This window comes from Candoia aspera, chromosome 11 (assembly GCF_035149785.1).
Source record: "Candoia aspera isolate rCanAsp1 chromosome 11, rCanAsp1.hap2, whole genome shotgun sequence".
NCBI lineage: Eukaryota > Metazoa > Chordata > Lepidosauria > Squamata > Boidae > Candoia > Candoia aspera.
Genome location: NC_086163.1, coordinates 13,956,117 through 13,977,384, shown reverse-complemented (window position 1 = coordinate 13,977,384; position 21,268 = coordinate 13,956,117). Strand labels below are relative to the sequence as shown.

General features: G+C 44.2%; 1 protein-coding gene across 2 annotated transcripts; it reads right to left on the bottom strand.

The window, feature by feature from the left end:
- Positions 1-909: 909 nt before the first annotated feature.
- On the bottom strand, positions 910-20,602 carry AARS1 (alanyl-tRNA synthetase 1). 2 transcript variants are annotated; one of them, XM_063313164.1, is made up of 22 exons: positions 20,581-20,602; positions 20,433-20,498; positions 18,289-18,449; positions 16,328-16,516; positions 15,740-15,885; positions 14,504-14,695; positions 13,634-13,778; positions 12,209-12,354; positions 11,882-11,990; positions 11,526-11,676; positions 10,628-10,752; positions 10,239-10,383; positions 9,217-9,395; positions 8,822-8,935; positions 8,373-8,579; positions 6,900-7,084; positions 6,615-6,723; positions 6,276-6,389; positions 5,671-5,790; positions 4,962-5,048; positions 4,609-4,722; positions 910-2,989 (listed from the first exon to the last, which is right to left on the bottom strand). In XM_063313164.1, exons 3-22 carry the CDS (start codon positions 18,427-18,429, stop codon positions 2,804-2,806), a joined length of 2,904 nt encoding a protein of 967 aa, XP_063169234.1. In that variant the 5' UTR covers positions 18,430-18,449; positions 20,433-20,498; positions 20,581-20,602; the 3' UTR covers positions 910-2,803. The 2 variants fall into 2 exon arrangements, with proteins under 2 accessions (XP_063169234.1, XP_063169235.1); XM_063313165.1 differs by having other exon boundaries at positions 20,433-20,495; positions 20,577-20,594.
- Between the last annotated feature and the right edge of the window lie 666 nt (positions 20,603-21,268).

Here is a 21,268-nt window from a genome sequence, read left to right as displayed (position 1 = left end):
ACTAAACCCAGTAATAGCTATTTCTCAGTGGCCTTATTTCAAATTTGGCAGCACTCACCACTATACTAGGAGAGCAGATTAGAAACATCAGGTTTGGGGCTGTGTTCACATGGCATTCTCATGGTTAACAGAAACACAGCTTACCCTATTTTCCAGGTTGCACAGCTCCCTGAACCATAAATTAAGCACAGAAGTCAGCTTGGTCTAAGCTGCTAGACTAGTTCTCATCTTTCTATCTCTTTTGCCAGAGGCCACTGCTGTCCCAACTGCAAGCTTTCAAGGGACCCAGCCCTTTCCCCATGTTGTACATCCAATTTGGTGACAAGTGGTGGCAATAAAGAGGCATTGTGTTTGTGCCAATCTGTGACTATCACATATGATGGCAGCATCAAGGGCACGAGTTAAACAGCAACGTGATAGGTTCCTTCAGCAATCAAAACAGGCACACTGCTTCCCATATTCTATGTGCGTGTACATACGTGCGTCATCACCTACTGACACGAATATCTTCCCTGAATTTTTCCAGTCCCTTTTAAAGCCATCCAGCATTTCTCTACTAAAGCAGCCTACAGTTTCTCAGGCATCTGCCCAAGCTCCAAAACTGCATTCATTTGAACGAGTGGATTCTTTAAAGCAGCTGCAACTTTTTAGGGCTGCTTTAATGAATAGCTGGTAGGTGCTGGACTCAGGTGAGGCCCAGGGCTTTTTTTTTTTTTAGATCATGTTCAAAAAATGCCTACTTTTAGTAGCCACTGCTAGGTTTAACTATGCACTGGATGAGTAGCTGCCTACTTGAAGACAGCCAAACTCTACCTAGCTTGCCAATACTCTACCCTGAGTATTTGTAGGCTGCATACCTCAAAAGCATGGAAATTAAATGATTTCAGAGTGACAAAACTCATCACACCGTTCCTTGTTCTAATTCACCTACTGCCCACAACAACAGCAGCTTTATTAGTCTCATTTACACTTACAAGCGATGTGCAGGCTTTCAAGAACTCTTCCTCAAGCAGAATGCCACTGCTAAATGATGCAGTCACTTTGTTTTCCTTTTAAGTGCCTCTCCTGTGAACTGCATGTAGCTGTGAGCTAACAAGGACTCAAGACAGCATGCAAACATTTTTCACTGCCTCTACCTGTTGATACTTTTGAAACAGGCAATTAAACCACACAAGGGCCATTAATTTAGAAATGCATAAAACCAACGAAGGGCAGAACCCACACTTCTAATCATTCTGGTTTTCCTGGCCTTTGGGTCTAATGCCACAGCTCCTACAAATTCTTAACAGCCCGATGCTATGCATCTACAAGATGGAGGTAAAAATGAAGGTTAGCAGGCTTTAGGATCAGTTCATCTCAGAAGCTAAGCAGGATCAACCAAGGTTAGTACTTGGATGCGGAACCACCTGAGAATTCCAGGGCTGTAGGCCAGACTGGGAAGTTTAAAGAAAAAAATGGAAGGAAATGGCAAACCATTTCTGTAATGCTGCCAAGAAGATTGCTTGGCTGTAGTGGAGCTTGACTTGACTTAAGGCTTCTTTACCTTTAAAGTCTAAGAAACTTGCAGTATAAAGAGAAGAAAGCTAATTATATGTTCATCTCTAAGTCCTCCTTCTCTGAGAACACTTCCTCAACCCATACAGTAGCATCATGTAGATCAGTATTTATATAACACTAAATTAAGCTGCAATAAATTTTGAGATTAGTGGGTCTTTCTTCCTCTGGTATGGCTTGAAAGAGGTGAACAGTCATTTGAGTTAACAAAGTCAAGACCTCTTTGAGTCAAGCTTGATTCCAGGTGACTCCACGACCGTGTTCAGGTGAATTCTGTGGCAACAACATGGAAGTGGCTCAATACTGACTTCTCCCAAGTGAGGCTTTTCCAAATTCCCAGTCTAGTCTACAACCCTGACAGTCATCCACCCAAGTAGGAGCCTGGCCTCACCCTGCTTAGCTTTTTCAAGATCACCCAAGGCTTGCTGGATGCTGACATCTAGCTGGGCATAATAGGGTAATTAAGATTACCCAGAGTTAATTCTGGGAGTTGAAGTCCACATATCTTAAAGTTGCCAAGATTGAGAAACACTGCGATAAGGCTTCATTTTCCTAATGTTTTCTCCAAACCCATGCAAAGAAGTGGAGAATGAATTGCGTAGATCCGAAGCTTGTACTTTGTCCCTGCTTGCATGCAATGTGCTGATCCAGTAAAATGACATGTTCATTATTTCCAGCATGCAATATGTGGTGTTTGCTTCTTTATTCATAACACTGGCCCTATCTGACCCACAATTTTTCACGGGGAGGGCAGGCTTGCTCTAACAGAGGTGAATAAAATGAGTGGAGGGAGGGTTTCCACAGTTAGAAAGGAGACGTGTGATGACAGCAGGCAATGGTCATCCCTGCACATACTCACATTATGACACCCCAACCTCAGCGCTTAAACCACAGATGAGAAGGAAACAATGCGGAATTTCCTTTAAACTGCACAGTGGCATTGCAACAAAGGATACACTTATGTGACAATGGGTGTACAAAAGGAAGGTCAGTCCCTCAGCAGCAGGTGTCCTGAGACAGCTGGGCTATTCCCAGGAGATGGGACTCAAAGGGGCACAGCCCTGGTTTCATGGCCGGGTATCCAGATCACTGCCCTTTCCAACCACCTCTCTTGGGTTAGTGTCAAAAGCAGATGAATGTCGGATAACCAGGTACAGTCTAGTCCTCCGCAGATGCCCCTAAAATAAACTTCTAAGCTATTGGCCTGCAGGCAAGGAACATCCTTCTGGAGTTTGATCCTAGGCGGGGTTCAGTTCTTCAGCTCGCCAAGCTTGAGCTTGGCAAATTCTGTGGCCACCTGCAGAGCTTCCTCGAGGCAACCGGTGTTTTTGCCTGTGGCCTGGGCTGACAGGTCTTTCCCTCCTCCCTTGCCGTCCATCAGCCTGGAGACCTGCTGCACCCACTCACTGGCCTTCAGCCCTTTGCTGGCAACTTCCTGAAAGACAGAACATTTGCCCTATTAAGAAATCATGCCCCAAAGAAAGAGATTGTACAGGTAGTCCTCACTTAACGACCATTCATTTAACAACAGTTTGGAGATACAACCGGGCTAAAAAAGGTTATTTACGACCTGTCCTCGAAGTTACGACCGTCGCACCACCCCCACAGTCACGTGATCATGATTTGGGTGCTTGGCAACCCGCTCGCTTTTACAACTGGTTGCAGCCTTCTCTGCCACAGTGCCCCCCTTATGGAATATTCTCACCCCTGAAGTGAGGTTAGCTTTGGAGGTCCCTCAAGACCTGGCTGTGTTATCAGGCCTGGGGATCCCAGGGGACCAGTGCAATCCTGAGATGGCTCCCCTATTGTGATTAATATTCACTGTTCTTGTGCCTTGTGGTTTTTATATTTTAACGATGATTGTTTTTATATATATTGTTTTAATGAATTGTTGTACACTGCCCAGAGTCACTCTGTGTGAGATGGGCAGCCAACTAAATTTGACAAATAGATAAATTGATCACTCGCTGGAAGCTCTGTGCTCAGAGGCCACAGGCCACTGAATATCAGCTGGTGAAAGCCACCAGGGCCCTTGGCTTCCAGTCTTGCTTATAAACTGGCTGGCCATTGGGAGGTGGTGGCTGGTGGTAGGTCAGCCTTTAAATCTGATCCAGCAGGATTCTCTGTATGTCTCCCTGGATTCAGGGAATGTGAAGAGGCTATGGGTAGCAGGCAGAAGAGCTTGCTGAAGGGCAACCAGTCAATTTTGTTTACAAATGCATGCAAATGATACTAACAGCTCAAGTCCAAATTACAACAGCTGGGTTTCAACACTGGGCTGACTCTTAATGTTTGGTGTTGGCTTACCATCTTATGCAAACTTGGCTATAAAGCATGAGCTTGTCCACTTGTGGCTTAGTAAATCAGCAGTTAAACAAACCATGCTAAAGGAAGGTATTGCCTTTTAGATGCAACTAGATAACCCATGACCTGTTGGGTCATCGTTTTAGAGATACTTACCAGATTCCTCGATGCCTTCAACAATGGCAGAGCTTCTAACGTACTGGAAAAGTTCTTAAAAATTCAGGGAGAGATGGATCTGCCTTGAAAGTAGCCCCCGCTGAACTGTATAGCCCAGCCAAACATCAGGAGCTGATCACAGGAAATGTTTTATGACATTTTGTATTATGTCATAAAATATTTTACAATAATTTTTATGTCATAAAATGTTTTATAAAATTTGCCAAATTTCAGTCCCACGGGAGTAATGGATCCTGGATTTTGTACGCATTCTGTAATTTAGCCAACATGAAGTACCTTGGTTCAGAAAAAATGGTTGCCCTATGATGTACCGTTTTGCCCAGTTAAAAGTTACAAAGTATCAAACAGACACAAGAGTTTCAGCAGTGTACAGATTCCCAGCATTGATGGTCATACTGGCTGGGGCGATTGGGAGTTATGATTCAAGAAACATCTGGGGGATCTCAGAAGCTCTCTAATCTTGCTCTAGCTCTACAACTTTAAAAAGAAAGAATGGAGCTTCTGCTTTTTGAGTTATCCATATTATTTCTCCCCGGCCACCCATGGTCTTAGAGATGCTCCCGCCTTACTTACCTGAGGGACTTGGCATAAACAGGTAATTTTGCCTGCTTCATTATCCACGGTGAAAAGCATGGCTGAGGTCTCAGGAGAATGGGTTTTCAAGAGTTTCAAGGATTCATTCAATGCCTGTACAGAAAGAGCATGCTGTGAACTGGCGTTTGAAGTTGGATCAGGAAAAAACAGTTTGGCAATCCAGGTCAGGCCAGAGGGAAGCCCACAGGTCATTTCATGCCAAGATGATGATGTTTGTTTGCAGCCTCATCTTGTCCTCTAGATGAGAACCAAATGTGCTCCCCTTTCCCTGAGCACTTCTGCCTATTTCACAAAGGATGCCTGAACAGGAAAAAGACAGCTGAAGAAACTACCTTCGCAGAAGCACCATTCTCCATTTCCAGAATGACTAGGGGCTGGTTGGGATAAGCCTCAATGAGCTGCTTCATCTTGTCCAGCACCTTGGAGAACAAAGATAAGCGTGAGACAAATGTTGGGTTGCCTCCTGGGCTAGCAAATGACAGAGACAGAAAAACGATGCTCCTTGCCAAGACAGAGAAAGTTCTTATGCTACATTTTGTACTTAGTCAGGGTTCCAACGGCAAGAAAAATAAATACACCGACGATTCAGCCAAGTCTGGCTTGCTACAGTTAAGATTCACTACAGAAGATCTGACAAGTTTGATAACCTTTGCCAACTTGAGGTCCTCCAGATGTTTTAGAGTTATACATCCCAAAATTCCCATCCAGTGTGGCAACGGTTAGGAATTCTAGAAGTTTAGTCTTTGCACCCAAAAAACCCCAGATTAGGAAATGTTCTCTTAGGATTATATAGATCTCTTCAGACTTCGGTGTTTCTAAAGATGACCAAGTTAAAGGTCTTTCATCCAGAAAGAGGAGCAGATGATGATGACAGCAACAATGCATGAGAAAAGAAACAGGCAGGCTGCCCCTTAAGATGACACAAGCAGCAGAACCGTTCTCTGCAGCTCACCACCTGCCTGTGTTTCAAAGGGAAACAGAACAATTTCTAAGCAATTCATGAGTAACAGCAGGAGAAAGAAAATCAGGAGACAAGCTCACTCGTTTCTGGATGTCTGCCTTGTTGGCCCGATCCAAATCATCCATAACCTTCTTTAGTGCTTTTAGGGCCTCTCTGAGCTCATCCTTTTGCCACTGGGGAATGACGGCAGTAGCCAGGGCCTGCAAATGGAAGAATAACTTGATGTTACAACTTCAACTTTTACACAGGAGACCCATCTGGTGTGTTCCCATCACTAAAAGCAAAGTTCTCTGATCAAGGACTGGAGCATGCAAGAAAGATAGGTATCTAACAAGAAGTCCCTCTACCATTAGCCAAGTGGCTGGAGGCTCTCCACCCCAGCATATAACAGCTACTGAATTATGCAGAGATCCTCTAGTCACTTTGGAACTGATATGTAAAGTCCTGCCTATAAACCAGTGTTTCTCAGCCTTGGTGACTGGAAGATGTGTGGACTTTAACTTTCAGAATTCTGGGAGTTGAAGTCCACACATCTTCCAGTCACCAAGGCTGAGAAACACTGCTATAAACCTAGCCAGCAAGTTGTAAACTGCAACTCTTTAGCTAGCTTGGAAATGACCAGCCCGACTAGAGAATCCTAGGAGGGTGGCGACAACTGCCTTTTCTTTCCCCCTCCCTTTCCTACCTCGCCGAGATCTGCAATCTCACGTTGGACTTCTTTGTTGGGAGTCCTTTGGATCTTCACTTTGGTTTCCAGGTCAGCCAGCTGCTTTTTCAGACTGTCTGCTTTCCTCAACGCCTTGAAGAGAAAGGAGACGCAGGGTTACGGAAGGGAAGACCATCTTCTCTCCAGCATGCCAAAATGGAAGGAGATCAGGTTGACTACAAGTGTGAATGAGGACCAGTCTCTTAGCTTAAAATTAAACAGGGATCAAATGTATCCTTCTAGCTGTACCTACACAGGTCAGGTTCTCAGCTCCCTCAGTTTCCCCACAGCATCTGGCTCCCTTTCTTCTCTACTTACCTTTTGTGCTTCTGCACCAGTGATGGCCACTATCCTCCGGATGCCTTTAGCTATCGCTTCTTCCGACACAATGACAAAATGTCCAGCATGACTCGAGTTCTGCAAATGCCTGTAAAAACACTGCAGGTTAAGAAGCTCCAGGTGAGTTTTTAATACCTCCCACCTTGGAAACCAAAAAAATGTCTGGATTTAAAGACCTGTCCTGCTAGGTAGGAACATGCATGTACAGGATTTGTAGCTTTGGATTCCCAACGGTGGCCCTCTTTGCAACCCTGAGGTACTCACGTCCCCCCGCAGAACTCGACCGATGTGATGGCACCCGCTGCACTGGAGGGATCAGCCAGCATGTCCTCCACTGGTATGCCAATGGAGACAACACGTACGGGGTCAGGATAAGTCTCATCAAAGACTGCTCGGAGGCCTTGGATGGCCTTGGCAGCTGCCAGGGGACAGTCCTTGGCATACACAATCTGGGAAATTGATCACAGGGACATTGAAGATTAGCTGATTCTAGGGAAAGTGATCCAGAAGTTTACCCTGAGTGCAACTGTCCCAAGACCATTCTTTTTCTGCCAACGTATAAAGCCCCGCTACAGATAAGTGAAATTTGGCCTCTGACCATACTAGAAGCCAACACCGCTTCAGTTTAATTTCCTTTATGCAGGCGAGGAGCTCTTTAGCTCTATATAATCACACAGGGAAATGTGCTCCAAGTTATCTCAGCCTCATCAGGCCAAAAACCTAGCAGCTGCCTCCATGCAATAAACGGACTTGGTTGGTTTTAACTTACGGTATTGCTTAGGAAATTTTTCTCACATACTGTATGCACCTAGCCAATGTTATTAATCTATGGTTCAATGTATTGTACGAACCCAGAAAATGAGTCAGACTAAGCAGGTTGTGTGAACACAGCCATAAACCTGGGTTAAGAAAGCGTAATACCCGTGCTTACATAGCATGGCCTTGAGAGAGAATAGCTGGGTTTCTCACAATACCTGACCTGCAACTATCCAGTTGTGTTTTAGCTTAGTTTCATGTATTTTGCCAAACTCAGCCATTTTCAGATAATGCTATTGTCTACTGCAAGGCTCCTGGAAGAATTGTTAGAATAATGTATACAAAAACCATCCCATACGTATCAACAAGATGTTCACTGTTTTCATCTTTCTCAAGAAAAAGGATGTCTTTGCAGGCCAAAAGCATGTTTTTTTGAAAACCTCTGGCAGAAAACAACCCATTATTTAAGGAGGAAAGAAAAAAAAAAGATTTTGGACATTTTTAAGGCTGTGAGGCCAGATTCTGCAGGGCAGCTGTCTAACTGCATACAGTCTTGTATATTAAAGCCAAGAAATATTTTACCTGGGGAAAAATGCTAGCCTTCTAAAATTTCAACTCAACTGACTTTCATAAAATGAGCTGTTTCTCCCCCACCAGTCCACCTGGTTTCTGTGCAGGATGTAGTAAAAAGGGATGGCCAAGAGGAACAGACACGCCTCTCTTTTACCAGCCCGAATGCAAGCAGATGGCAAGGGAGGAATGGAGAAATGGCTTTCTAACAGCCCAGTGTTTCCAGAAAGAACAGGATGGAATTCTATGCACAACCAATTGGGTGGGGGAAGTAGAGAGTGACCTATCTTCTTCTGCATATCCACATACTCATCTGGATAGAGTTTCATGCACCTGTCTCCAGAAACCAGGGAAGTCATTATATTCCAAGCTGGTTCAACCCAATGACACTGGAACCGTGTCCCACTGTACCTTGGCTTCCTGAATCATCCCATTAACAATCTGTTCTGTCTTCTTGATTTCCTGTGTAGACATGGCTCCCTTGGCAGTGAAGTCAAACCGCAATCGGTCTGGAGCCACCAAGGATCCTCGCTGATCAGCTTCCCCCAGCACAGAACGTAAACCAAAGTTGAGGATGTGGGTGGCAGTATGATTGCTCATAATGGGCCTTCGCCTTGGCTGAAAGGTAAGAGAGACGTGACTGGAGATGAGAGGACCTGCAAGGGGAAGGAAGGGTCCTTCTCATCAATGATCCAAAGAAGCCAGGCTCAACTTAAGTCAGCCAGCTCTGGTCCATAAATGATCTGGGCAATAGGCTATCATATCCAATTTTAATCAAGATTTGACTCTAAAAGAAGGATTTAATGGGAAAATCCAAGCTCAACTTTCCTTTAATCTTCTTCCCTTTGTGAGTTACTCACCTCATCAATAAACAGGCGCACAGAATCTCCCACCTTGAGGTTCCCATAGACTGTGCCCATGTGGAGCACGTAACCCCCTCGGACTTGTACATTTTTCACTGTAAACTCCGTCTTCTGCAAAGCAAAAAAACAGAGTCAGCGGATGTAGTTCATCAAATCAATCAGGAAGGCTGATAATGGAGACAGATCCCAACAAGCTGAGAGCATGCTAGATTCTAGAACCTCTTCTGATAATCTCTTCTGAGATTGCAGAACTAGTTACGATCCTCCAACATGCTGTAGTCACCAGACCCTAAAGGAAAGAGTGAGGGGGAGGAGGAGAGTTTAATTGTCCATAAAGCCCTCCCATCATGAAGCAGATCAAGGTTCCCACCAAATCTATCTGGCCAACCTACATCTTCACTGCCATCTTCTTCTTTAACAAAGTAGCCTTCGTCATAGATTTGTCCACCCTGTTCAGCATAGAAGCAAGTCTGGTCCAGTACAACCCCACACTCTTGGCCTGTATGAACTTCCTCCACAAAGGTCTTTTCCCGTCGGAGAGCTTTCACTGTGGCCCTAGGGCTATCAAACTCTGTATGTGAAAAAAACAGAACAAAACAAAACACCCAAATAGGGTAAAAACATGTAAGCCTCTTGTTGTCCGGCAGCAATAAGATCAATGCAAAAGATGGGCAAGGACAGCCTTGGTATTTGCAGAATACCAAATTCAGGGCCAGCCTTCCTCAACTGGATGCCATCCAGATGTGTTGGGATACAATTCCCAGAACTTCCAGCCTGCATGGTCCTACACATCTGAAGCTGTTTTGGACAGCTAAGGAAATAGGTTGTGGTTCTTGCCCAAAGAAATGCACTTATCTTAAAGATCCCCAGCAAAAAAAAAGATCAAAATGTTGGCTAAGGGAAACATCCCAACAATCTTAGAACAAGATACTTTGGCTGAGAGATAAAAAGCTGCTGCTTTGCATCGGGTCAGAACTTGAACTCCAATTCTGAGATTGGGCCTAGCAACAGTTCTCTAAGGTTTCGGATCAAAGTCTTTCCTAATCTTGTTTCATGATACCATGGCCTGACCCTGGTATCTTCTGTATCCAAAGCATGTGCTTTTCTGTTGAATGATGGTCCTTCCCCATAAACAGAGACAAAATTATAACTGGGGTGGGGGTGGGGATTCTACCACAAAACCTCCTACTTTGAATTTGCTTATTAAAAAATTAGATCCATCATCTCCCAATTCAACTATTTGTTCACACTGTTGAATTAGACACTGGATGTACGAGGAAAATCATGCGATAAAAAAAGTTCTGAATCTGAAAACAAGGAAGGCAATTCATTTGAATGTGTTCAAGGCAGGCCTTGTGCCAATGCACTGGGACAGGCAGAATATGTAGCACTGAAGGAACAGCCTGGAACCCACCGTAGGAGCCGTTCGGATCTGACGAATAGTTGTACTTCAGGGAGTCATCTGTGGCCTCCAGATCTCTGCAGCGGAGATCTTCAATAGCATAGATGTCCAACATGATGAGATCTTCATCACCACCTCCCTTGCCCTGGGACTTCAACTGGAAATGTAACAAACCCAAACGTGAAAGGTGGATTAGATGGACAGGACAAGAGATTTTGCCGCCAAAGGCAATCTTTTCCATTCTGCATACAAATGAACTACATGGCTTTAGTGTGGTTGTTGGCGATTTTTAATCAGTATGCATTTCACCTACATTCTGGTAATTCCTCAATCCTGGCCATGAGTAGAAAGATACACAAGCCCTGTGTAACTTGAGACTGCGGATCACAGCCAAGCCCTACCTGAGCAGTCTTCCTCTCCTCCTCAAAGCCATCCATGTCAACTTTTAGCCCCTTCTCTTCTGCAATAAGCCCAGTGAGATCCACAGGGAAACCGTAAGTGTCATATAGTAGCCAGGCTGTGTCTCCTGAATAGGGGCCAGAAAGAAAGAGCCAATGGTCAAGGCACCATGGAAGCATCCCAGTGCAAAAGGATCCTCTTTGTGGGATTTCTACACCCTGTGAAAGGATCATCCTGTGTAACAGTTGAGCTTCTATTTCTCCTTACGCTAAGTAAGAGGAGAAGGGAATGGAAGGCTCTTGTGCAACGTGCACTGAGGGTTGGCTATGGAAAGAAACAGTGGGAGGAACGCACAGGATCTTACAAAAGGTAAGAAACAGTTCATGTGAGTGAAGGAAGACTCCGGTCAGCCTTTTCACACCAAAGGATGAAGGACACTTGTCCCCTGATTAGGGCACCTAAATTGGTGGTTTGCATAAACCTGGAAGTTGAGAAAGAATAAAGTCGTTGACAGAATAAGCAAGGATGATGAACCTCATGAGCAGTCAAAACAGTTCACAGAGCAGCCTGCTGATTAGGTTCTTAGCAGTGAAGAATTAAATGATGTGGTAAAACACAGAAAGAAGGTGGAAAAGAGGCTATTCATTTTGTGTCTGGACCAGACATGCAATATATGCTGGGTCTCCTTCTCCACCAGATGGAAGAATTCTGCTCACATCAAGAAACCTTCATGCTTAAGACTCAAGCAAAAATCAAGAGAAAGATTCATGTCCAGCGCCACCATGTTATTCTAACTAGTGACCTTTGGGATGGAGAAAGATTATCCCGAGACATGTGTGACTTCACCTGTTCTCTTGAGTTCACTGGGACTATTCATAGGAAGGGTGATGTCTTACATACCAGGAATTATTTTATTGTCTCCCAAGCTCTGAATCTTCCTGTCAAGAATGCGTCGTCCTCGATTGAGTGTCTTCAAGAACTGCACCTCCTCTTCGTTGATAACATCTTTTACCATATCTGGATCTTTTGTTAGTTCGGGGAAGGCTCCACCCTGAGAGGAACAGGAACAGTGAAGGCAGATCATCTCATCTGCTCAGCCATCCATGCGTCCAGAAAGTGTGAAGAGCAGCCTTCCCTGATGCTTTCTAGGTGTGCTGAAACTACAACTCCGAGAATTCCCTTGACTCTACTGAGCTTAGAGTATCACTCTATTGCAGCTAGAGGGCAGGAGGCTGGGGACATGAGAGAAGGATTACCAGGGACTGTACCACCACATCAACCAGTGTGGCGAAGAACCCCTTGGGAGCATTGAGCTTCTCGTGGGCATAGCGCACAGCACGTCGGAGGATGCGCCTCAGAACATACCTGCAGGAAGGAACAGAAGGTAAGAATCTGTTACATATTCTGGCTAGTCACATTTCTCAAAACGTTAAGACCCCGGAAGAAATGACTATGAGAGCATTAGGTGAGAAGCTTCAAATGGGGTTCAAGGGCCTCAATTCAATTACAAGGAATTCCCTTTGGTTTTGGCCCAGCTCTTACCACAGGGACAGCCCCATCAGCCGAATTACAAGCAGCCTCACCCTCTGCCGGTGTTATCAGGTCTCCCCCCATCTGAAAGGGCTATGGTGATGGTTCGGGCGTGGTCAGCCAGGACCCGATAAGCCATATCTATGCCATCGACATCTTCCTCGCCAACCTGCCCGGTGTAAGGCCGGCAGCCAGTCCCCTATGAAAAAGAAGAAAGAAAACTGGAAATTCTCATGAATGTGAGAATTATGTTGCGAGTACCACGTTCCAAACCGTGGTGGCATCACAACAGAAAGTTTGCAGTTGAGCCCATTTTCCCTCTTAAGAAAGATCTTTTAGGAGCAGGACCTCTGAGGGAAAGTCTTATTGAAAGGCCAGGTTCATATGCGAGCAGTTTTGCAGAATAATGGGAGATGGAAGGAAGCCTGGTGATCATACCATTTAACCCTTGCCCCATGCAGGATATAACTGCAGCTCTGTGACCAGTGGCCATCTAGTCTTGGCTTAAATGCAACTTAAAGCGAACCCCTTAGATTCCAAGAGACGCTTCCACAGCTGAGTATTTGTCACATTAGGAAGTTTCTTCCAACGTTCAGTCAAAACCTGCTACTACACAACTGCTCTCCATTACTTCTAGGCCTGTAACTGAGCAACAGAGAACACGTCTGTTATCTTCTGACACCCCTACTAATGGCTAAAGTATGTTAGCTCTTGGGAATGCTCAGTTCACTCACTGATGAGTCCTCTCAAGGGCTAGCCTAATTATACATTCTGGTCCAAAGTGTATAAAGCCATTAAAAATTTGGTTTTCCTTCTCTGTTTCTGACAAAACTTACACCAATCTCCCATGGCTTAGTTTTGAAAGTACTTCTGGGCAGCCTCCTGGATATGCCATTCTTTGGCTCCACGGAGTAGCCCCTGTCCTGGATCAGTCCCTACTTACCAGATTTCACTTTCTCATACCATCCCATGGATACTGTTGTGTTCCTGTATTTGCATCATTAACCAAATCTGATTTTTCAACTTCTGATGCCCCGGGATATAAGACTCTGCTCACATCTCATTCTTTATCGCAGCCTTGCCTAAGCTGGGCACCCTCCTGATGTGTGGACTTTTAACTCCCAGAATTCCCCAACCAGTATAGCTGCCGTAGAGAATTCTGGAAGTTGAAGCCCATCTATCTGGAAGACTTCCAGTTAAGGTCAGCTAGTTCATGCTACTGATCTGCCTCTACCTATCTGCAGTCCTGGCTCAAAACCATCGCCGCTCCAGCCAACGAGGCCAAATTCAGCAGCAATAAATATCCATTATGTCTGAAAGCAAAAAAATAAAAAGCCTGGAAAGCAGAATCCGTTATAATGAGGGAGGAATTCATTTGCTGTACTGGCTCAAAGAGGCTTTCAGGACAGCCTGACCTATGCTATCCAGAGGCCGAACCATGTACCAACAAAGTGACCCACAATGCACTTGGAGCATACCTTCTGAATAGCCTCAAAATAAGGCACAAAGAGATCGGTGTCATAGTTGGACATTTTGTTCTGCAGCACAGACACCAGCCGCTCCAGCCCCATGCCAGTGTCAATGCTCTTCTTTGGCAGCGGTTTCAAGGTCCCGTCAGCCTCTCTGGTCCAGGAAGAAGAAATATAACCATTATGACTAGGGAACACTAGCAGATATTCAGTCCTTCCCCCTCGTCCCAACTTTATGCAATCTAGAAACACCACTGGATTCATAAAGACTGGGTGCTAAAAAGGAAAAAGCAAATTAAAACCAATATACAGCAGTGGAATAATCTGTTCTGTAATAAAGCAAAATCCTGCCCAAGGAGAAAGGGAAACAATAGGGGAAAAGTGTCCATTCAGCATCTCACAGCCCCCACCTGGATGGCCAATGATGAAGAATGCTGAGAATTGTAGTCCAGTAACATTGGAAGGACCACTGACCATCACTGTTGCTCTAAGGCAGTGTTTCTCAACCTCGGCAATTTCAAGCAGTGTGGACTTCAACTCGCAGAATTCCCTAGCCAGCATGCTCTAAGGGTTACTGAAGTTCCTAATATTTAGTATTTTGTTAAAGATATTCAATCACTGAGGTGGAGGTAGGGAGGGAGATGCTGAGAGTGAGAAAAGAAGCCATGATGGAGTCCTATCACACACAGGCAAACATGCATGTATGCATGCACACACACACTGTATGCACACGTACATAAATGGATACATGATGCACAAATATGCATAAATATAAAGGTGGGAATGAAATTGTACATTGCCCTTCTTCTGATGGAAGCAGAGTGGAGAAAACCCACAGCTAGCAGACATCAAGCAAAAGGAAACCAATTCCTGCATCACCTGTTGAACTGTATGAACACCAAATTCCAGATCTCTAGCACGTTGGGATCATCTTGATTGACAAGGTGGGAAGCATCTCGGCCCCCAATCCGGTCGTAATGCATCTCGCTGCAAGGGCCGCAGGGCCCTGTGTCTCCCATTTCCCAGAAGTTGTCCTTCATGCTACCTGGAAGAATCTTACTCTCCGACAGACTGAAGGAGAAAATGCTCCATGAGTAACAGGGTGAAGAAAGAGCCCACAAGTCATAACTTCAGTACTCTGGATTAATTAGGAGCCCCAAATATTTTCAAACAGCTTTCCCCCACTTTGAGCCCTCCAGATGTGACCCTGTGAACATGGAATTCTGAGCAGAGAACCAGAGCCCCATCACATCTGGATGGTAGGAAGCTGGAAAGTTGATATTTGAAGGGTACATAGCAGGTTCGTTTTTTAAAAAGTAACATTGTCATCACACTAGCAAATCTAAGATAGCACTAAAGAATATTTCAGAACAATAAACACTGTCAGGGAATACCCCATGAGCTGGGCTGATACTCCCTTCAATTCCTGTGCAGCCAAAGAATAAACCATTCTGGAAGATTCCTGGCAAAAAGCCAACTAGAACTGTAGTTTAAAACCTCTAATATGAGAAGCAAGCTAGATGATCAAGATGTGGTTTCTGAATGGCCTGTTTTCCAGTAAACCAGAGCTTTTTTCTTTCTTTCAGGATCCCTTCCCACTTTTAAAAATTATGGAGAACCCCAAAAGAGTTTTTGTTTGTATGGGTCATATTTATCAATATTTCCCATATTAAAAATTAAAATTGACGCATTCGCTGCCACTTCTCCAGACTGTTTGATGGGATTTTAATATTGTATTATTTTTAAACATAGGCTGGCAAATAACTTCAATTTCCCAGACCCTGGAAAGGGGACCTAGGAATACACGTTAAGAAACACTGCACTAACCTTGTTTCTAAACCACAATTCTTAATTCAAATGTAACAACAAACCTGGAATCAGTGAAACCTATTCCTGGTTTATTCTTTTTCTTAGGGCACAGGAATTTGTATGAGGCAAAGAAAGGGGAAATTTAAGGCACAGACTAGTTTGGAAAGACCAAGAGAGATGATATACCTTACCCCTCCCTGCCTGATCTTTATCCCCCTTAGCTTCTTTTTGGGGGGGGAGGGTGTTCTCTGACAGTCTCTCCTTTTTAGATGTTAAGGAAAAATTTCCTGGGTAATCCCAACTCACCCAAGATCCAGCCAAATTTGTTTGCAATCTAAGTCAGGCTCCAAGCCAGCTGCCTCATTGCCACCAAAATAAGTCACGTAAAGCCTTTCAATGGGGATGCCAAATTCTTTGGTGAGCAGGTCCAGAGCAAACTTGCAAGCCAGTTCCTGAGTTGGCAGTGAAAAACAGGGCTGTGAAGGTCTTGTCAGACAAAAGGCTCTTCCTTTCTTTCAATGTCTCCCCTATTCTAAATGCTATAACACCATCACCAAGCCATCACAAATACAACAACCAATGTAACTGTACATAGTTTGGAATGCATTTTATGGGTCTGGAAATATGAGCAGGCTGCCTCTGTTCTTTTGGATGATCAAGCAGTAGCCAAATCAATATCCCAAACACTCAAAACATGCAAGATCAGATAACTGGTCCATCTTGGCTATGACTGTCAATGATTTCTGGCAAGAGCTCCCAAGCTTTTACAGAGGAGAATTTCCAGCCCTATTTGAAAAGGCCAAAGATGGAAAAATTATGTGTGCATAAAGCAAAAACAACGCCCCCCACATCGTACCCTTGAGTTGAAAGCTTCCTGCAGTGCCCTTATTGTACCTTGAAGTAATCTCCAAAAGACCAGGAGCCCAGCATCTCAAAGAAAGTGTGATGATAGACATCCTTGCCCACATCATCCAAGTCGTTGTGTTTGCCACCAGCCCGAATGCACTTCTGGGTGTTGACAGCTCGTGTCAGCTTTGCCATGGGATGGGAAGGGTCAATAGTGTTGAGGAAGATAGGTTTGAACTGGGAGAAAAGTAAGAAAACAATTCTCAACTTGGGAGTTCCATGCAAACTAGGTGGATGAGCTTGCAGATCTATGAGCGATGGACAAAATACTAGGTTTAGATTTGGGGGAGAAGTTCCAGATTCCCTTCTAAGATGAACTACTGATTGGATTTGCATGTTATGCTGAGCTATAATGTAACAACTTCAGTTTTGCTTTTATTGTACTGTTCAAACTCAGCCACTTGGCTTTGATTCATAGCTTAGTGCAAAGTTAAATTCAACCAAGCATGGCTTACTTAATGAATCACACTTTGTGCTGTGTGTAAACCAAGGGTTTTGCCACACAACTCCCTTTTTAATTATTCCTCTTTAAAAGAATAATGGGGGGGGGGAGATTTCTTGTCATCATATAAAAAGAAACTTACTGTCCAGGAACAAATTAATCAGCTTTTGTTCCTGAATATTTTTTTCAGTCCTTCCTTATCTGATATAGACTATAATAAAGAATAATTGAGTAATGTTTCTAGACAAATATTTACATGGAAGGAAATATAAGTTGTAACAAACAAAAGTTCTGAACGTTGTGCTATTTTTATTTGAATCAAAGCAGCAGATATATACAGAACAGAAGATGGTCCCTTCCATAGCGTAAATGCTTTATTTAGTCCTAATTTAACATCCTTTAAGGTCAGAATAGTTCAGGAGTAGGCACCCTGGCGCCCTCCACATATTTGGGATTCCAGTGTCCATCAGCCCTAGCAAGAATTGTGAGAACTGCAACCCAAAACATCAGGAATGCATCAGAATGCATTGCACACGTTGACTTAGCGCCTATCATTTTGTATCGCTGGATGTGAAACAGAAATCCCATAGTATGGGAAATTTGGTTTAAGCTCAATTTTATGGTGCCCTTGATATCAACCATGTTAAAATTAATCAGTTGTGTAGCTCCTCTTCTGTAAAATGATCTACTACACAAGATTATGGTAAGGACAAAATAAGTTAAAAACTAAAGCATTTTTCAAATTGTGAATGCTGGCAAGCTGTTGGGCATCCAAATCAGAAAACTCTGAGTATGTGGCACCCAAAACTGACAACAATTAAGATTAACCAATATAAAAATGGATACCTCTCTTTACATCAGTCAGCTACAGATTAATTCATTATCATTAAAATTGTACTAGATCAGATAGGGAGGTCATAGTAGTTCAATATTTATCTTATATCCCACCTTTATTTTTTTTATAAACAACTCAAGGTGGCGAACATACCCAATACTCCTTCCTCCTCCTATTTTCCCCACAACAACTCTGTGAGGTGAGTTGGGCTGAGAGAGAGGGACTGGCCCAAGGTCACCCAGCCAGCTTTCGTGCCTAGGGTGGGACTAGAACCCACAGCCTCCTGGCTTCTAGCCTGGAGCCTTAACCACTCCTCTTTCTAAAAAGAGATGGCCAAATGCTTCCAGGTAACATACAAACGGTTTTTCCCCCATTATGTGCCTCCATTATCTTGTACTTCAGAAATATATTAGTTCCATTACCTTGCATATTATATACATACATTCACAGAGAGATAGAGGTTCAACTTAGTTTCCATTTGTAAGACCCAACCTCCATAAATCTATCCAAGCCTCTTTTATAAACTGACTTCCATTAATATATAGCACTGAATTGCAAAACTAAGGACATGGGTGAAGTAAAACAATAGGCTCTTTCATTGGCCCTACGTTCCAGAATTATGAGAAAGGGAGTACAGTTCCCTCTTCTTTATAGGTGTTTATTGGAACTGACCTGGTTCATGCCAGCATTGGCAAAGAGGAGGGTGGGGTCATCCAGAGGGATGGTAGCAGACGAGTGCACGTAGGTATGTTGGTTCTCCACAAAGAAGTTGATGAACCGTTGGCGGATCTCGCTGGCTGTCAGTGTCTCCATTGTGAGACTGCTGCTCAGTACTGATGAGAGAGAGGTGGAAAGATATAGCATCAGATTTGAAGAAAATGAAAGGTGATAAAAAAGTCATGGGCGACCATTCAACTGCAGTAAATATTCCACTTTCATCTGTAAGAGCAGGCAACCCTTAAGTGATTCACACTATAAGGGATATCCATCTTCAAATGGCTCTCTTAAGCACCTATATGAACATGATGTTTTGCAAAAACAAACCCCTAAGCCATAATAAAAACTGGAGAACTGTCCTAAAAGTGGTATAGAATATCCAGACATTGGCCTTGTGGCAGCAGGTGAAAAAAAGGACACGCCCAACCTTTCCACAAATCTTACTAGCTTCTCTTTAATCCCACTTGCAAGTACAGACTCCATCTGATTCTCATCCAAACTGAAAGATGGTGAATGAAAGAAGGATGCAGCAGGTTTCAGGGAAGAAACAACAGAAAATAGTGACCCAATATTCTTGCTGTACCCTGCATGAGGCAATCAAAAATAGTGGTCTCTTCAAGCTAGATCTCCAGCAATAATCAAAAGATGTATCATTGGAAGATCCAGATGGCTTCAAGTAGTCCTCCTTTTCAGTCTGAAGGAAATTCTCTCAGAATAACTTAACTAATCACACACAAAAAAGGATGCTCCAGTCCTCAAAGACTGCAAGCAAGACAGGTAAAACCTATTACAAAACCTGCCTCTGAAACCCTTTGAACAGATATACAGTCACATCTTCCAACCTTTGGTGAGTGGCTATCTTCCCTCAGCTGTGATTTAGTTGCAAAAATAAAGGTGGTAGTGGAAGGCAGGAAAGAAAATCTAACGGTCTTGACTCCAGGACTGTGGAGGCATAGAATGGAAATATAATTTATTATGTGAGTGTTGATGGCTGCTGGCCTTGTGATCAAACTTAACTCGGCACTGATTGCCACCACAAGTAAAATTGCTGGTTGATACTGTCAGGTCAAGCAGAAAAGGAAATCTTATCTACCAACTGCTTAGGTTTGCACAAAACGATTAACCAGGTGAATTAAAGACTTGGGAGTTGCATGGTCTCTGAACATTACCTGAACATTTCCCACACTCTAGTGTTCTTCAGGAATGTTGTAATCCTCTGGTCATCACAACTTCATATCTGCCCTTCTGCACCAGGTCAAGGTGCACCTTAGTCTGGCATTTCATTTCGCACAGTGCTACCCAGATGCCTCTGAGGTGCTCACAAAGCAAGAGATGGACACCAACCCCTCTTCCACCATTGTTCTCCCCACCCAGAAGTCCCTCTGAGTCTTCAAGACTTACTGGCTCTGACAGGTTTTTATTTCTTTAAGAAATGTAGATGGCCACACATCTTCACAAATAACTCTGGGCATCTCACAATCCAAAATAATACTTAAAAAAGCATAAAAAAGAAAACTCTATCTAATAAACATATAATAAAAGCCGAAGCCCTTACACATAATTATCAGTCAACAACTGAGGATTTGCTCCCCTGTAACATACTGAATACTAAGTCACCCTAGTGGGGTTCACAAGAGATGCTACCCCTTAAACTAAAATTTGCAAACCACCATGGCTAAGCTCCTGGGATAGGATATGAAGAAGCCATGTTACAACTTAGGGCAAGAGGTGTGTGATGAGCCCAAGATGTGGTGCATCACTCTGGTCCGTGGCTGAGGTACATTTGGCCATAAATCAAACTCACCTTAGCCACTATGAGCCCAAGGGCCACCTGATCTGCTATCTTTGGAGACACCCCCACCCAGTCCCCACAGATGGCCTGCAAGAGGACCCAGCAGGAAACCACGATGGGGCATTCAGGCAGCTGACACCCCCAAGCCAGCAACCTGAGCCCAACTCCTAAGATCCTCTGCAGGGTTGAGCAAAGGGGCAAAAATGCAGAGGGAGCTCCATGGCCCCACATGCCTGCAAGCAATCATCTCACCACCTTGTTTATTGAGCGCTTGAGGCTTCTGCCACTCTTTCTCCGCACAGCCTACCTTACAGGGTTGTTGTGCGGATAGACTGGAGGGGGAGGGAGCCACTGAGGACGCCGTCTTGAGCTCCTGGAAGACAGACAGGGGATACTGAAGCAGAACAAACATATTCATTTTGTTTCCTTTCATTCAAACAATCTCAATCACCTACCTCGCTCTTACACCGCTCCCCCAACACGCGACGTCGCTTTCAGGAGCTGCGACGGCGCTTGCGCTACGCAACCGGGCTCGATGTAGATCTTTTTTTAGCTTACGCATCCTATTGGCCTAAAGATTGAGAGGTGGGCGGCGATTGGCCCAAAGTCTTGTCTATCAGCTCAACATTGGCCGAGTCACGCCAACTTGCCAGCATGACGCTAAGATTGAGGATTTAGCGCGGCTGATGCAATGGCTGCGAAACTGGAGTCACGTGGCCGCTCAGGGAAGGGCTTGAAGGCGGCAAGGGGGCCGCCATTAAGGGAAGGGACTGGTCCGGTAGGCGTGGAAGTGGAGGGCTAGTAAACAGTATTAGATTGATTGGATAGGGCAGTGTGTCTCAACCTCAGCACCTTCAAGCTGTGTGGACTTCAACTCCCAGAATTCCCCAGCCAGACCTGCTGGCTGGTGAATTCTGGGAGTTGAAGTCCACACAGCTTGAAGGTGTTGGAGTTGAGAAACACAGGGATAGGATAATGTATGCTGGGGGAGGGAGAATGTGGTAAAAATGCCCACAATTCTGTTTTATTTTTTTATTTCTGTCCCAGGCTAGGAAAGGACATATAACCATTGCAAACAGAAGCAATGCACGAAAACATGGAAAAGTGAGGAATGTAAATGTCAAAGGGTCACCTGCTTGAGAG

Coding starts and splice junctions, on each gene's coding strand:
- AARS1 (XM_063313164.1), bottom strand. CDS start 18,429: ATGGAGACACTGACAGCCAGCGAGATCCGCCAACGGTTCATCAACTTC. Junction 11,991..12,208: donor CCTGATAACACCGGCAGAGG/GTGAGGCTGCTT, acceptor TCCTTCCTGCAG/GTATGTTCTGAGGCGCATCC. Junction 11,677..11,881: donor ATGTGGTGGTACAGTCCCTG/GTAATCCTTCTC, acceptor TGTTCCTCTCAG/GGTGGAGCCTTCCCCGAACT.